The sequence below is a fragment of the Phyllostomus hastatus genome, unplaced genomic scaffold, assembly GCF_019186645.2.
Source record: "Phyllostomus hastatus isolate PE091 unplaced genomic scaffold, TTU_PhHast_1.1 phas_scaffold_385, whole genome shotgun sequence".
Taxonomy (NCBI): Eukaryota; Metazoa; Chordata; class Mammalia; order Chiroptera; family Phyllostomidae; genus Phyllostomus; species Phyllostomus hastatus.
This window is the reverse complement of record NW_025334026.1, coordinates 3,169,698-3,186,682: the sequence shown is the minus strand read 5'-3', so window position 1 is coordinate 3,186,682 and position 16,985 is coordinate 3,169,698. Positions and strand designations below refer to the sequence as shown.

Sequence of the window (16,985 nt, the reverse complement as noted above, 5' to 3'; positions counted from 1 at the left end):
TAAATGAAGAACACACACACCACATCTACAAGCTGGATGTCAGTAAGCTCTCATGGTGCTGAATTCGATTTAATGTTTACTAAGCACCTTTTCTGAAACAGGCCCTGTGCTAGATGTTGAAGACATACACACATGCAGACACACACACAATCACACGCACACAGCTCTTGCCCTCTAAGAGTCAAAGTCTTTCTCTCATAGGCTCACATTTTCACATTTAGAGGTGTAAAACCCCCCCAAATAAATTAATATATTTCAGACTATGCTGATAAGTACAAGCAAGAAAATAATGTTGAAAGACATAGTCCCTACCTAACAAATAGATGTTCATGAATGAGAAGAAATGCTGTAAGAAAATAAAATTTTTCTGAACCCAGGCCTTCTCTGGTATAAGAGTTAAGGCAGATAATTGCTAAATATCTTTCCAACTCAAAAATTCTATGATGCTAGGTTTTAATGAGAACATTTTCTACTGAACTCCATCAATCTCATTAAGCAGCTCAATAGTTTTGAATTTAAAATAACAAAATTCCTCCCTGGCTGGTGTAGCTCAGTGGATTGAGCGTGGGCTGGGAACCGAAGGGTCTAGGTTCAATTCCCAGTCGGGGCACATGCCTGGGTTGCAGGCCAGGTCCCCAGTAGGGGACTCTTGAGAGACAACCACACATTAATGTTTCTCTCCCTCTCTTTCTCCCTCCCTTCCCCTCTCTCTAAAAATAAATAAACAAAATCTTTTAAAAAAATAACAAAATTCTTTTAAAATTTCAGTGTCAAAAACACCATGTGAACCCTAAGAAAGAAGATACCCATTAAGAAGGACTTCTAGTGGCTAACAGGGCTCAAATTAAAAAAACCAACCAACCAACTAACCAACCAAATGATCAACCAACCAACCAACCAACCACCCAATCAACCAACCAAGAGTATAGCAGTCACTTCTACACAGGGACCTCTCACACAAACTGCACTTCAGGGAGAAGCCAGCACTGAAATGCCACCCTCTGCACTGAACTGCCTGCCTGCAGTGCATTTCTGCCATCTGAGCCAGCCCTTATAAAGGAGTACCTGGAATCCTATTTTAACCAATAGGACTGAGGCTTTCATCATCAAATCAGAGCTATGCAGCTCCAATCAATTACAGTGGCTCTATTCTGATCAACCAGGACAGTGTCTTTTGGACCAATCAAACTTCGAGGATTTGGAGTCCTCCACTGCATAAGGACAGACCAATTAGGGCCAAGGAATAAAGACTTCTGTCCATATAAGCCAACTCTCCTCTGGCTCTGAGTGTGCATTTTCCTTTTACATCAATTGTGTCTCCCTGGCTGAGCTAAAACACCAAAGATACATTGCTGAAGCAGAGCAGACCGGAGTGAAATAGAGCAGCATAGCACAAAGCACACCAGCAAGGAGGAGGGCAGAGGGGCCTGGCCATAGGACTGCCTCAGAGCCATGCTGTTTTCACTGCTGTGCTATATGACAGCTGGGCTATGTTGCACTGAATAGTTTCCTTCTTCACTGCACCCCAAATTGGGGATTCCTATAGGCACAGAGTTGATGCTAATGACCATCAGTTGACAACCATAAGGAAAGAACAAGAAATTATATGAAGGATAGAGGTTCTTGTGAAACTGAAAGAAACATGAACACCCACTGAGAAATAAGAAATGTGAATTTCCAATGCAATTATTAAAAAATATTTATTGGATTCCTTTGCATGCACTAGACTTTTGTTCCCAATACCATCTGACATATAATAGGTACTCAATAAATATTTGTTGAGCAAATGAATTCAATCGAACCAAAATCAAGGAGTCAATTAAAACAGTCAAATATCCAAATGGTGTTCAGGATTCAAGGTAATGATATTACCTATTTATGGTAAACACATAGTGACTGGAAGTCAGTATTACCTTCCTGGAAGGCAGTTAAAGTGTCTATCTTTTGCCCAACAAAAGGTTCAAGCCCATTTCAATATCTGGTAATTAGTCAAAGAAATAATAAGTGCTTGACAATGTATATATTTTAAAAAAGGGTGTAGCAAATACATGGTAACACAGAAGGGGCTCTTATTGTGTTTATGAGTAAAAACAGGAAATAATACCAAATAACCAACAATAGAAAATAGGTTAAAAGTGATTCAGTATATCAGTTCAATTGAATACTACATAGCAATTAAAAATGATAAGAATGTATTTATTGACAGGGGACTATATCAAACTTAAAAAGTATGTGCATTAAAGGATATTATTAACAGAGTGAAAAAGTGACACATGGAATGGGAGAAAATATTTCCAAATCATGTCTGATACAGATTAATATCCAGATATATAAAAAAATCCTACAACTCAACAATAGAAAAACAAATAACCTGATTAAAAAATGGGCAAAAGACTTCAATAGACATTTCTCCAAAGATAATATACAAATGGCCAACAAGAATATGAAAAGATGCTCAACATCATTAAACATCAGAGAAATGCAAATCAAAAGCACAGTGAGGTATCACCTCCCACCACTGGAATGGTTACCATTAAAAGAACATAAACTAAGAAGCGTCAGCAAGGATGTGGAGAGTATGAAATGGTGCAGACACTAAGGAGACTGATATGGAGGTTCCTTAACAAATTAAAATAGAATGACCATATGATCCAGCAATCCCACTTCTGGGTATATGCCACAAAGAACTGAAAACAGGGTTTTGACGGCACATTTCCACCCCCATGTACATAACACCATTATTCACAATGGTCAAGAGGTAGAAGTGACCCAATGTACACTGATGAACACATAAACAAAATGTGGTAAATCCATACAATGGAATATTATTCAGCTTTAAAAATAAAGATGATTCTGTCACATACTACAACATGGATGAACCTTGAGGATATTATATTAAGTGAAATAAGAGTCACAAAAAGACAAATACTGTATGATTCTACTTATATGAGATATCTAAAGTAGTCAAATTCATAAAGACAGAAACAGAATGGTGGTTGCCAGGGCCTGGGGCAAGGGGAAACTGGGGGTTGTTTAATGGGTATAGTTGCAGTTTTCCGAGATGAGAAAGCTCTGGCGATCTGCTGCACAGCAGTGCCAGCCTACTTAACACTACTGAACTGTGCACTTTAAAACCGTGAGATGGTTAAAAAGAAGGTGGATTTTATAGTATGTGAATTATACCTCAAAAAGAAGTTATGTGAAAAAATTCTTAAAAGTTACAAAACTGTGAAATAAAAATAGGTATATAATACAGAAATAAAATGTAAGAATCCATTAAAAAATGTTAAGAGTGATTAGCTTACAGGTGAAAAATTGATATTTTCCCACAATTTCAGACTAACCTGCTTAAGAATGTACTGGTGTGTAAAATACAAGATACATACTTGACATAGAAAAAACAAGAAATTTTTTTCTGTTTAGGGGTAAAAACAAGAAAGATGATACCTGGGTTGGAGTGCTGGTAGTCGCAGGAGATGGTGATTCACTAACTTTTGGCTCACTGGGGGACGCGGCTGACCCCTGCGACTCCTGGCTGGCTGGCTGGTCTGGAGACAAAGCATCACTGCTGTCTTCATCAAATGAGAAATCGCCCTGAGTTTGGGGATAGTCCTCCTTCCCAACGCCTAAAGAAAAAAAAATCCTTATTTTGGCTTTTGGAATACCAAACTTAAAATGAAAAAGAAGGAGAAGCTTTTTTTTTTTTAATATAAGACACTAAGAAGCTGTTTAAAAAAAAAAGAACATGATGTACTTCCCAGTGGAAGAACCCACCACTACCTACCATAAGTACTTGGGAAACGAACAAACAAGCAAATCAAATCTGAATTGGATTAAGCCTTTGGATCTGACTACCTGTTATAGGAAGCAGAGGAGGTAAGAAAGTTTTTAATAACACCTGGGGATGCAAATGTATCCAGTAAAATTCAGAATGTGGAAATGTGATAGATAGAACAAGCACGCTTGCCAACAGATGAATAGTAAGAAAAGAAAGGAAAAGACCCAACCAAACGATTAAGACTGAAGAGGCCTATCAGCCAAAGTCAATGTGTGGACATTGTCTGGATCGTGATTTGGAATCCAACTGTTACAAAACATTATGAGGCAATGGGGAAAATGTGGTGGTGACTGGGTATCTTGATAATTCCCACTTCCTGAAGTCGCCCAGCTATACCGACACCTTACTGTTGGGAGCCCATTTCCTTGGGATGGAAAGGGATCATAGTTGATTGCCCTACTTTTCATTATGTACTACAAATTGCCTAAGATTGAAACTTATACTAATGCAAAATAGAAAGTCCCCATGAGTAATGGAAACTATCACAGTTTTTCAAATAGGATAGTAACTTTTAAAAATTGTTTGCTGAATAAGTGAGAGTATTCTGGAATTTTTCTTCCTGCTAAAGCTTATGCCAGAAAAAAAAAATGAAAACATTAGTAACTAAGTTAGGAGTGAGATAAAATGGACAGATACTATCATTCATAATGAATACATCTATAACCTTGCTGAACTAACACTGACAAGCTATTTTTCTTTATTTTTCCCGGAAGAAATAGAAAAATAATGAAAACTATATAAAATTTTAAATATAGCAATAGAAACTAAAGAGTATAATACAATAAGTTTAACTTATAAAATGTAATAAAATGAGAACTTAAAAGACATAAACCTCAGATGTAAGGAGAATCTCTGTGTGAATAGGTAAAAGATGCTAGTCTTAAAATATTTAATATACAGTCTACCTGTTGTATCCACAGGTTCTGCATTCTCAGATTCAAACAACCCCAGATCAAAAATATTTTTTAAAAAAGTTAACACTGTTGCTGACATGTGTGATGTAGTTAAGCCTAAGATGATTGCGTCTGTACTAAACATGTACAGACATTTTTTTGGTCATTATTCCCTAGGCAATACAGTGTAACAACTATTTACAGAGAATTTATACTGTATTAGGTATTGTAAGTAATCTAGAGATGATTTAAAGTATATGAGAGAATGGTGGGTAAGTTACAGGCAAATATTACACCATTTTATATATGGTACTTGAGCATCCAAGGATTTTGGTATCCATGGGGATTCTGGAACCGATCTACCTTGAATACTGAGGATGACTGTAATAATAATAATAGAACCAGCGTTAAGTGTTAATTTCTAATTGACCCAGAAAACAATACTTATGATTTGTGCTGGTCTTTTAAATTAAATTTGTTTTATCTAAAACTGCCATGCTTGTTTCCCCCAGAATAAATTTTGAGAGTCTTGCCTATAATTGCTTCCTTAACACTGGAGTCTACAGGCAGGATGTTCTTCTCTACCAGCTCCATAGGACCAGGTCTCTGAGCAATCTTTTCATTCAGATCATCAGCTAGGCGAGCTCTTTTCAACTTCATCTGGGTGGCCTGGAGGGATGGCTCTGCAAATGTTTCTAAAAGAAGAAACATAGTTTTAACCATTACTTAAATTACTATCTCTATTCTATAATGCTATTTCAGGCCAACTAATTTAAACCAGTTTAAACATATTTATGTGTTCTTAACATATCTGTGGAAAAAGAAAAATGCTCCTTAAGAACGTTCCAGTACACATTTTATATTTTTAGTCCTGGATAGCTTTATACTGCCTATTCAATATGTCTACAGACTCAAATTAACATGAACTTGAGCCAAATATGGGGTATTGCTATTATTTATTTATTGTAGAAGGGTCATATTTACATTTGTTAGGTATCAGGGATATAAAGGTGAACAGGACAGATGTGGTCCATGGCTCAAGAAGTTCATCGTTTTAGATTTGGCTTCACTGGAAAGTTAATTCCTGGAAGTAGAGATATTGTATCTTAGGATATAAAGGTCTCTTCAGGATTCAATGAGAAGAGCTTCAAATCATATTCTTATATTGATTCCTATGTGTCTCAGAGTTGATCATCACAGTTAAGAATTTGGGTTTGTTTCTGCATATGTAATCTTATGTCTGTCAGGAACATTCAATTACTATACATAAGTAACAGTCACACAGAAGCATTAACTCATCTACTTACAAATGCATGAAGTTGTACAATGATGTGAAATTATTATAAACATAGCTTGTTCATGTGTGTAATTCTGTCAGTTACTTGTGTTTCTCATAACTCTAACAGTTTATTACACTGTTCTAAATAATGTTTAGAATTTATTAAAAATGATGAGATGTTGCCCTGGCTGGTGTAGCTCAGTGGACTGAGTGCTGGCCTGTGAACCAAAGGGTGGCCAGTTTGATTCCCAGTCAGGGCACATGCCTGGGTTGCAGGGCCAGGTCCCCAGTTGGGGGCGCATGAGAGGCAACCACACATTGATGCCTCTCTCCCTCTCTTCCCCTCTGCCAATAAATAAATAAATAAATAAATAAATAAATAAATAAATAAATAAATAAATAAATAAATAAGATATCTTAAAGACAAATGAGGGGTTAACTCAGATTCTGATTTGAAAGTTACTTGCCTCTTAAATTATACAGGATGTCTTTAAATGAAATTCTCCATAACTATTCTCAGGATTAACTGATGTTCTTTATTTTGTAGGTAAAATGTCCTTGTTGAAGCCCAAAGGTCAGGGCAAGCCTGTGGCTATTAAACTACTCTTTGGAACATCTCAGTATAGCTGACCCTTGAAAAATAGAGGGATTAGGGGTGCTGACCCTTCCCACACAGTTGAAAATCTACATGTAACTTCTGACTCCTGTAAAACTTAACTACTAACAGCCTACTGTTGACCAGAAGTCTTGCTAATAACATAAATAGCCAATTAACACATATTTAGTGTATGTTATATGCATTATATACCATATTCTTATAATAAAATATGCTAGAGAAAATTGATATTAAGAAAATCATAAGGAAGATAAAATACATTAATAGTATTAGTTGAAAAAAAATCAGGTATAAGTGGACTCGTACAGTTCAAACCCATGTTCTTCACAGGTCTCTACTTCTTTTTCCACCAGTTAATTTATATACTTACCAAAAGTCAACCTTGATTGTTCACAAAATACTTCATGTCTGTTGGGATTGCTATTGTTAATACATAATAAAACCAAATGTTATGGGGAAAGAGTAAACTTCCAAAATAAAATGATTATTTTTTAGAAACCTATGTTAAATGCTTTGGAACAACTTGATGAAGGTGAGCCATTAAAAAAAAAATCATTGTCAAATTAGGGCAATTAACAACTGTAAAATATTTGGGAAAAAACTGTAAAATCTAGGATTTTAAAGTGCAGATTGCTTTTCAAGTGCCCTTAAGTTTTTGTTCCACCATAAACTGAAATTGTAGTCAATGTACAATGGTTGTGCTTTATGTAAGAAAAATAAAGTGAACTCTATTCATTAAAACCTTCCCCAAAGTGAAGGTCCTAGCCCTCAGTCAGAATTTTGGCAAATAAATGCACATTTTTATAAGTTAAAATAACATGTGGTCACCTCATTTTTATAATTTTCCTGTGTAACTAACTGAATGTGGCCCCAATCTTGTTAGATAAAAGACTTCTAACCATACAGGAAGATGATAGGTGGGGCGAATGAGATCATACACACCACACTTAGATTGGTATTTAAATACTTCTGTTAAGATCTAGGTAGAATAGTCTTCTGTTTTTCTCTTCTCTCCCATAAATACCAGCCAAGTGATATCAGGAATATGTTTGAAAAGAAAATATTCCAAAAATAAATAATTGGAGGTTGGCATTTTGGTATGTTTCTTTTCCTAGTCTTATTACAACCTCATTTCCATTAGGCTGAGGCTGGATTTTAGCTGCTAACCTTCAGAAAATAATTTAGACTTTTGCCTGCCAAACATCCAATCCAATGAAAACTGGGATAATGTTAAATAAGTTGGGGGTTGTTTTCAAGGTATTTAAAAGTTAGGATGACATTTTTCTTACTTTAAAAATCCCAACTTGAGAATAGATGTCCTAAAAACAGTGCTTATGGTTCACTCATGCACATGATTAGGTTTTTAAATGTTGGGTTGCCTTCTTTAATAAAAAGCAAATATTATTCCTTTTACGTATTTGTCTTGGTTTTAATTATATTAAGAAAGCCTGTTACAGTTAGGAGATATGTTGAAACAGAGAGCATTATTGCACAAAAATGTCCCTTATAGGTCAAGATGTCTGCAGGCAGAGAAGCAGCCATTTACCTACTTACGAGTCAACTTACTTCTTTGAAGATGAACTTATCCCTGATAGCTGGTAGTTGCTCCTACCCTACCAATAGAATTCTGGAAAAGCTTTATCAGTCCAGTGGACTTCTGAGAACATGACCCAAAGTAGAGTTTATTAGGCAGGAGCTTTCACTTCCTGCCCCAAGTATGAAGACAGTTACATAATCATAGATTCTTTGGATGAGAAGAGACACTATTCAGGGTTAGAGAGACAAGCTTTACACTTGGAACTTCTTTACAACATCCTTAGTGTGGTGTTAGCTTGTGCTTATTCCCTACCACAGCAGCCTATTTATTCCCTGTAGAGCACTTTTCTGAATTTATAATTCATTTGTTTTGCCTGTTTATCTGCCTGTGCCATTAGAATGTAAACGCCATGAAGACAGGCTAGCTTGTTGGGCCTCTGGTGTCAAACTCACTGGCCGATGAATAAACACCTCCAATAACAGCAACCATAGGCTTCCTAAAGATTTTATATTTGGACATGCCTGACCTTTAGGAATAATATGTTGAGCTACGATCTAACACTTTATAATGTCAATCTAATTCTAAGTCTGTCATCAGGCCAGACACAACAAATCTTATTCCTTCTATCTGGTAACTTTGTCTAAATATTTGAGTTTTCAGATTCTTTCTGTAGCTTCTCAAGGTTTAACACACTCAGGAGTATTGCAGGGTCAAGCTCCTAGTCTTGTTTGATCAATTAGAGAAGCAAAACAATGAAAGAATATGCAACTTGAGGAATTTTTGGTGGAGATATCAGCTTTCAAGGATGTCTCTGTCTTTAGAGAGAAAACATACTGGCCTTAGGTTTCCACCAAAGATGGAGTAGAATCATCCCTACCAGCTTCTTAAGTGATAAGGCTATATCATTGAGAAAATCTTGTGGGCCGAGTGGAGAGTGCTTAAGATAATGGTCAGAACGAGCTGGAGTGTTGTGGGTAAGCAACAGAGAGAAAATGTTAAGTGTGGGCATCATACCAAGCAGAAATAACAGGGTCCAAGTAGCCAAAAATCTATGGTTAGACTTGTGGCTATTGTACCCTTTATGACATAATGATTGGGTACATGACCCTCGCTGATGAAGGAACCCTCTGGACCAAAAATGTTTTTCCAGGATAGTATGGTAGGAATACCTATGGCACCAGCTGGTGGGGAAGAGTCAGTCTATCAGCTGGTTATTTGGAAAATCAAACTTTCCCCATGTATCTAACATAACATTTAATACTGGGTTTATATGTTGCCATCTAGTTCAGAATATGCCAGCCTGTGGGATAAAAGTTATTAAATTAGGTATAAACAGAAATTGTGGAATTCTTATTTTCTTGAGAAAATGCAACAAAATAAGCAGAAATAAAATTTTACCTTCTAAAATGTGCATCCTGACAAGTTCAGAACGATCTGGTCGGCTCCGAATCTTGTGCTTCAAAAAGTTTTCAGTCTTTAGGGGAAAAAAGAGAAAGTCTTACCATAAATTATTTATGACTTATTGTGGTTTTATATGTTTTTCTCTCAAGGCACCCCATTTAAATTAATTGATACCCTTTTGGCCATGATTTTGAGAGTAAGAAAAGAGCAGAAATTAGTACGTTGAGAAACAGTTATCCAATACATGATTTAAACTATAGCCTTCAACACCATACAGGGACTTGAAGTGTATACTGGAATAAAGTAATCAATTTATAGACTTTTCTTTTAAAACTTGGGAAAGGCAAAGGCTCATAATTTCGAAGTTGACTTTTGAAAAGACATTAATTTTGCTTATTTGAATAACGAAAATCAATAAAATCTAAATAAAATCACTTCAGGTCAAGTGAAAAATCCACCTACGCAACAATTTCCCTCAAAATTTCTCATGTATTTTCTTTGATGAGTTCATCATATCCTTGGTCATATTTTCTTACTCAGAACTGTATTCAGCTGCAAACAATAGGGTTTTAAAATGAGTTTTATATTTTATAAGACTCAAAGAGATCATTATTGCATCCTGAGAAAACCCTAAAGAAATTTTTAGAACACGCTTTTCATAAAACATAATAAAAGTTTTCCTTAAAATGAAAAGAAAAATGTACATTTTAAAGAAATATAATAAATATCAATTAGATGTGTAACTACGATGGAGTCAACCCAAAGAATAAAGCAGAGTCTTTCACTCGGCCAGACTCTCCCACCCTTGGTCAAGAGTACAGGTGACACAGTTAGGGTCTGTGTCCATCTGCTGGGGTAGCACATTGCAGAATTACTCCATTATTATTCTAAAAACTGTGGTTATGCCCTGGAAGCAAGTGAAAAAGTATGATTTGTCCTTTATGTACAAAATTAGTCACTGGTTTTAAAAGAACAAAATTTGAAAGTCATGTATTTTCTACCAACCTCCAAGTAAAACTACCCTAGAATATATTACTCTATATACCATGTATCCTGAAAATATACTGCAACTTGTCCACAGGCACTTTGAAATAAAAGAGAGAAACAGAGAACTAGAACATTTAAAACAGATTTCTTACTCTGGCTCGTTCCAAGCTTTTTATTTGCTCATGGAATGCCGCTGGGCTCTTCAAAGCTGTGGGAGGAAAAGAAATTGGTTTCACGGTATAAATAGAGGAATTAATACTTCAGTCAAATGTTACAGTATGTCTTGTTGATGTTTCCTCTTAACCATATTAGTTCACATCTACAGTTCCATTTATTTACTAGTTCCTTTAGTAGATCTGCAAAATTAGGAAACTTAAATGTTTCAGAATTAAAATTACAAATTGTACAAATAAAACAAGTGAACATTTAAAATGGAGTTGTAGTCCTAAGTGGTGTGGCTCAGTGGGTTGAGCGTCATCTCGCAAACCTAAAGGTGGCCAGTTCAACTGCCCGTCAGGGCACATGCCTCAGTTGCCTATGGTTGTTATTATACTGGCTGGGGGTGTTTGAGAGGCAACTGATTAATGTTTCTCTTTTAAAGTGATGTTCCCCCCCCTTCTCTAACAGTAAGTAAATAAGTAAAATCTCTAAAATAATAAATAAAATGGAGTTGTATACATAATGACAATGCAAGTATCAAATCAGACTCATTCCAACCAATAGTTTGGGCAAAATATTATGCCACCATAAAGGAACTCTTTGATGATTCCTTGACAGGTCTTTGCTTTTAATGGCCATATCAACTACTGGAAAAAACCCAAATATCCTTAGGACATTTAATCATGAGTGATCTAACCTTGAACATGAGGACACTCTGCACTCCATAGTTCACAGATCTGATTTGTCATTTACTGAGAACCCATAACAGGCTTAACCCAGTGTTCTGTGGTCAATCACAATTATATTGCTGTTGGTCATCACAACAACCCTGCAAGGCAGGAATTACCCCAGTACAGATGAAAGGCTCAAAAGTAAAATGAATTCTTTAAGTCATATAGCTAGATGATGGTCGAAGTGGAATTTAAATCTAGAATTTTGAATTGAAATGTTCATGCTCTTTCTACCACACCACAATGCAAATCACTCTAAGGACACAGTAAGTCTTGAATACATTAACTGCTAGTACATTAAATATTCCAGAATCCCAGAGAGAAGGTAAGGGTAAGCACTGTTTATTTACTAAAATATTGCCTACTACAGTATTTCTGCCAATCATCTTTGCAAATTCTGTTATGTGTATGTCCACCACTGTCTGATAACACTCTGCACCTATGGCTACAGGCAGTCAAATGATATGGGTGAGATATAGGGCTATGCTTACTTGGGCTGTCATCTCTAAAACTGGGCCAGTCAGCTCTTGGTAGCATTACTATTGTCAGTTCTGGTGCTTGAGGCATAGCAAAGACTTCCAGCAACCCAGTCCAAACAAGACAGGCTACGTACAGATCAGCTTCCACCAGATTACGACTGGCTTAGCAGCGGTGTCTTAAACATCATAATTTGATCCTATTTGATTGATCCTGTGCCCAGTCAGGAATGTAGTGGTGGAGAAATCTGGCAGATTACTAAACAAGCTTTGACTCTGTCACAATGCCAGCTTTAAAATACTTAGATAATTAATAGTCCAAAAAAAAAAAAAAAAAAAGGTTTCAATAAGGAAAATCCACCGCAGAGAAAAACTGTTCTTTATAAACCAAAAAAGGTAGTATCAGTGACTCAGAAGACTAGAAAGCATAAAAGCATTGTGTAATTTCTTTCAGTTTTTTAAAAACCAAATACCTTACTTCTTAGATAAATCAATTTTTTGACAAAATCCATAAATAATCCTAATGACCTACACAAAATCACTCTTCCCCTCTAAAATATAACATCACCCTCAAACTTGGTGACTAAAGGTAAAGAAGACAACCTAGACAAATACTCTAAAATTAATCAACTTGCAAAAAATGGAGGACTGAAGCTTAAAGATAGGTGGAAAATATCTGTACTTGGGGAAGAAAAATTTTACTAATTAAAATAGGATGTTTATTAGTCCTTAACCGATTATAGCCCATACATTAGCAAAGATTATTTAAATTAGAATAAGATTTTGAGTTAATTTTATCATGCTGCTTTTGCAAGTCTAAGTAACACTGGACCTATGTAGAGTGATTATTTCAATTTCTTAAAACTAAAACAAATGTTGCAGTTCGAAGGAACTGATGTTAGCCTAATTGCAGAGTTTTAAAGGTGTTCTTTATATAAAATTTGAGTCCATCTTTTAATCAGCATTGGTTTTCCAAATGTGTTTTAAATAGTTCTCTTAAGTTGGCAGTGCTGAAGCCTGGTTTTTCCTTATACATTCATCTGGTAATTAATTATCTACTTGAGTACAAGGATACAACTGAGTATAGTGTGCTCCAGGTTCTTCTTGGACATGCTTATTTTGTTACGTCACACTAGAGATGACAAGGACACTGAAATCTTACGTGGCATGATGCCCTGGTCCACTAGCTGTTCTCTCGTTCTCCTCTGTTGCAGCCTCAGCTGGAGCACTGTGAAAAGGAAACAATCATTTACCACTGGCGTTTGGAGGCGACTGCAGGAGTCAACTGTATTAAAAACTTCCTAATTTCTAACTGAGTAAGGATACCACCTGTCACCATGAAACCTGTAAAAAGAAAATCAGTCCATGATTTCTGACTGTGGTGAACTTTGAAGTTCTCACAAAATACTCTCTGATTACTTAGTTAATAATCTTAATTTGATGAATAAAGCCAAGTATTTGTTGTTTAAATACAATCACCCAGTACTCAGCAAATAAACAAAAATTATTGGCTCATACATTGTCTTATTTGTAGGAATAGAAATGTGAGTTCCTTAACATTGCTTAGTTTTTTGTTAAAAAAGTTATAGCAAAAAATGTATTTTTAAGGAAACACGGAATTATTTGGAGGGATTTACTCCATTAGGAACAAATTCTAAGTAGCTTTAATGGAGGCCAATTGCATAATTATAATTAGACTAAAGAGATATCACTAATGATGCAAGGGAAAAATTTCCAAATTAAGAATTTCAAGTTTAATGATCTTTGCACAAACAAAACACCATACCTCATTCTATAAGTTCTAAGAAAGTCACAAATCGATTGACACCTTATCATTTTAATAAAGAGGAAATAAATCATTAGAACTTGTAGAAATCAAGGTATATATCACAAAAGGTGGAAATCCAGTTTGCTAACTTAATCAAAATAATCTTTTTTACTCAACTTCTCAAGTGGATTCCTTTTATAGCATCTCTATAATTTTAGCTGGAAAATGGGCTAATTTCAAAAGAGGAATAAATAAAGTAACTTTGAAAAATACTTTCCTTGGTTTACATTAAATTTTAAGTTTCTATTTTTATTTTTGTTTCAAACCCTGGATAAAAACCAAGGTTAGGGTTAAGTATCTGCTTAAGGGTTGTTAATAAGCAAAAAACCCAACAATTTCCTATGTGTATTTCTTAAATGTAGAGAAGGAAGACAGAATTTTCTAGCAAAAGGGTGATGGCTGGAACAGGAGCTGGCTTAGACCAGTTTTTTACCCAGGCTCACACACAATGCACATGATGGCTCCTACTTGCAACAAACCCCTTAGGCCTGATGGCTCCTACTTGCAACAAACCCCTTAGGCCTGAAGATCTCATTGCCTTTGCTTTTTGCTTGCCTTTGTGCTAACTGAAGAGCAAAGCACAATTTTAGGTATACTTCAAAAAGATGCTATATGGTAAAACACCTTTTAAACATTTTTTAATTCATTGATAGATATGAATGTCAAACTTTATTAAGTACTGAAAAAATTTCTTTTGCTCCTTTTGGGGTGGGGGGGAAATAGGATCACAAAGCTTCCAGGCATCCCATTTTGAATTGAAGCAACAAAATTCTATTACACCAGCAAAAGAAAAATTTAATGAGTCAAAAAAAAATAAATGCACATTTCTCACATTAAAATGCTTTGTGATACTTTGGATCAATTATGCTCTAACTCAAAGATCTGTTCCCTGATAATTTACAGTTTATTGAGGACAGTTTGTTCCCACTCTACTAGGAACGAGATTAAAGGAGTTGGCCTGTGAATCTGATAGCACCCAAATGGCTGCACACTCCAACATTCTTCTGTGAATGTTAAAGTTAATGCTGGTATGAAATTAACACAGTTATATTCAGGTGGTAGAATCCCAAGAAAAGGAATATGAGAGGAGAAAAGGGTCAAAACAATCTCCAGTTCAAAGGCTGACACTTCTGGAACACAGTGGTCCACGTCTGTTGGAGACTCTCTAGCAGTCTTTCCTTTCTCTGAAAGGAGTCCTCAAAGAAAGGAGTAAAATAGAAATGGCAATGAAAACATCAATAGCCCTCTTCTTCGTTTTACAGCAAACAAACAAAGCACCATACTTGTGAGACAAATGTATCAAATGCAATACATATTTTTGGGTGATGGTGTCTTGGAATGATGGATACATTTGAAACAACTTGATTTGCAAACCAACACTGAAGACAACAGCTTGTTAGTCTTGAAGCAGCTCCTGCCTGTACATTGGTCAGCTGCCTTCATGCACCTTGACAGCTATCCTGTTGGCTATATCATCCCTGGTTAGAAATTACACTTTCATGCTGACATGTAACAGGTATCTGCTACTCGGAGGGAACACACAAAATTAATGCATCTCATCAATCACCAATTGTGAAAACAAAAACTGAATGCAAACCTGTTTATCTGATGGCAAAGCAATCAATTTTACTGATGTCATACCACTTGAATAAGAAGCAAGCAATATCATTACACTACAAGCATCACTCAAAGTAGTATGGCAGGCAGCCTTCTCCAGGCATGTTCGTTTATTAAGACATTAGGAAGAACATGAATGGAAGAGGAGGCATATCACTAGTCACATTGTTAAGACTGTTGGTGACCCTGCTTGACTTAGTTTTAATCTATACTAATAGGTGGACAGTACTAGACACATTATATTGAATATGAGATCTTATGCACCATGTTAAAACATAATATAATATTCATTCATATTAAATATAGCCAGTCACTCACAACTTGATAGTGGCTCTTCTGAGAAAAACTAATGTTACAAAGAGTCCAATCAAATAGGTATAGTCTCATAATTCTGGAAAATATCAAACTTCCTTTTAGCACTTCCCACTCATCATATTTGTAAAAAAATTAATACACAATAAATGGCAACTGTTAGATGAAGATGATATCTTCACCTTACAGAATGTCCAAGTCCAAGAAGAACAAGACTTGAATGATGAAGACCAGTGATTTTCGACTTTTTCATCCCATGGCACACTTAAACTAATTACTAATAAAATTCTGTGACACACCAAAAAGTACATTTTTTGCCAATCTGACAAAAAAATGGGTATAATTTAGATTCATCCACACCAGCTGGCTATTGTGTTGGCTGCTGTCATTTTTTAATTTGACGATCTAAGGGAAAAGATGTCAGTGTCTCTGACTAAAGATACTGCATGTTTTAACTTGCAGCCCATCAGCTGTGTCGTAGCAAACTGGCTGAAAATAACTGATGTAGACAGCTTGGGCAGAATTTGGCAGTGCTTATCTAGGACTGTGGAGGGAGAGGACCAGACTCTTAACAACCAGAGGCATCTTGTGGGATCAAGATGCTTTATCAAGTTTCCTTGGGACCTTTGTGAACTAGGCCTGGAGACTGTCCTCCTCCCTCTGCAGCCTCCACATTCACGTCTGCACAGAGGAAAGGCCCAGATCATGGAATGCAACAGGGCCTGTTGCACAGGCGTACTTTCTTAACAACAACAAATTAAATGGTATGCTGGCTGATCTCTGGAAAACCTGACACTGCATGTGTCAACAAAACTGTATTTCTGAAAACTGAAGACTAGGCCCTGGTCCAGCACTGCTTCTCTGAGGTGGCAAATGGGTGGTGGTGGAGGAGGAGGGCAGCAGCCTAGGAAGACAGTTTCTTGGGCAATGGCCTCGTGTCCGAAAACTGAACCCAAGAGCAATCTCCCATGGTGCCTAGTTGAGCTGATCAACTGTGCTACTGGGCTGGCATAGCTTCCATCTTAATTTGTTAACAGGCTAAAATTTGGTATCTTCCACGGCCACCTTGCCAATAATTACAAGCAAGTAAAGAAAACACGTAAGTCTATAGAATTCTCAGGGAGAAAAAAGTTCAAAGCACTGTGTGAGCAACTACATCCTTTCAGAAAACAAAGGACATAGTAATAGAGTTAAAATAGAATTCATCTTATAATTGCACACATTTAAACATTTTCTAACAATGTCTTATTTATTTTAAATGTATATTTATTGTATTTTTTTCATTACCATTTATCTTCCTTATACCCAACT

General features: G+C 36.1%; 1 protein-coding gene across 8 annotated transcripts in view; it reads right to left on the bottom strand.

Moving 5' to 3' along the window:
* Positions 1 to 16,985, bottom strand: part of MRTFB (myocardin related transcription factor B) — a 200,080-nt gene that overhangs the window by 54,797 nt on the left and 128,298 nt on the right. For all 8 annotated transcript variants that reach the window (XR_006783476.1, XR_006783475.1, XR_006783477.1 and 5 more), the window contains 5 exons: positions 13,080 to 13,145; positions 10,704 to 10,759; positions 9,562 to 9,637; positions 5,265 to 5,426; positions 3,448 to 3,626 (listed from right to left, as the gene is read on the bottom strand). Coding sequence is in view for 5 of the 8 variants with exons in the window: in XM_045819320.1 (XP_045675276.1) it covers positions 3,448 to 3,626; positions 5,265 to 5,426; positions 9,562 to 9,637; positions 10,704 to 10,759; positions 13,080 to 13,145 (539 nt within the window). In the remaining 3 variants the exon portion in view is untranslated. The remainder of the gene's footprint in view (positions 1 to 3,447; positions 3,627 to 5,264; positions 5,427 to 9,561; positions 9,638 to 10,703; positions 10,760 to 13,079; positions 13,146 to 16,985) is intronic.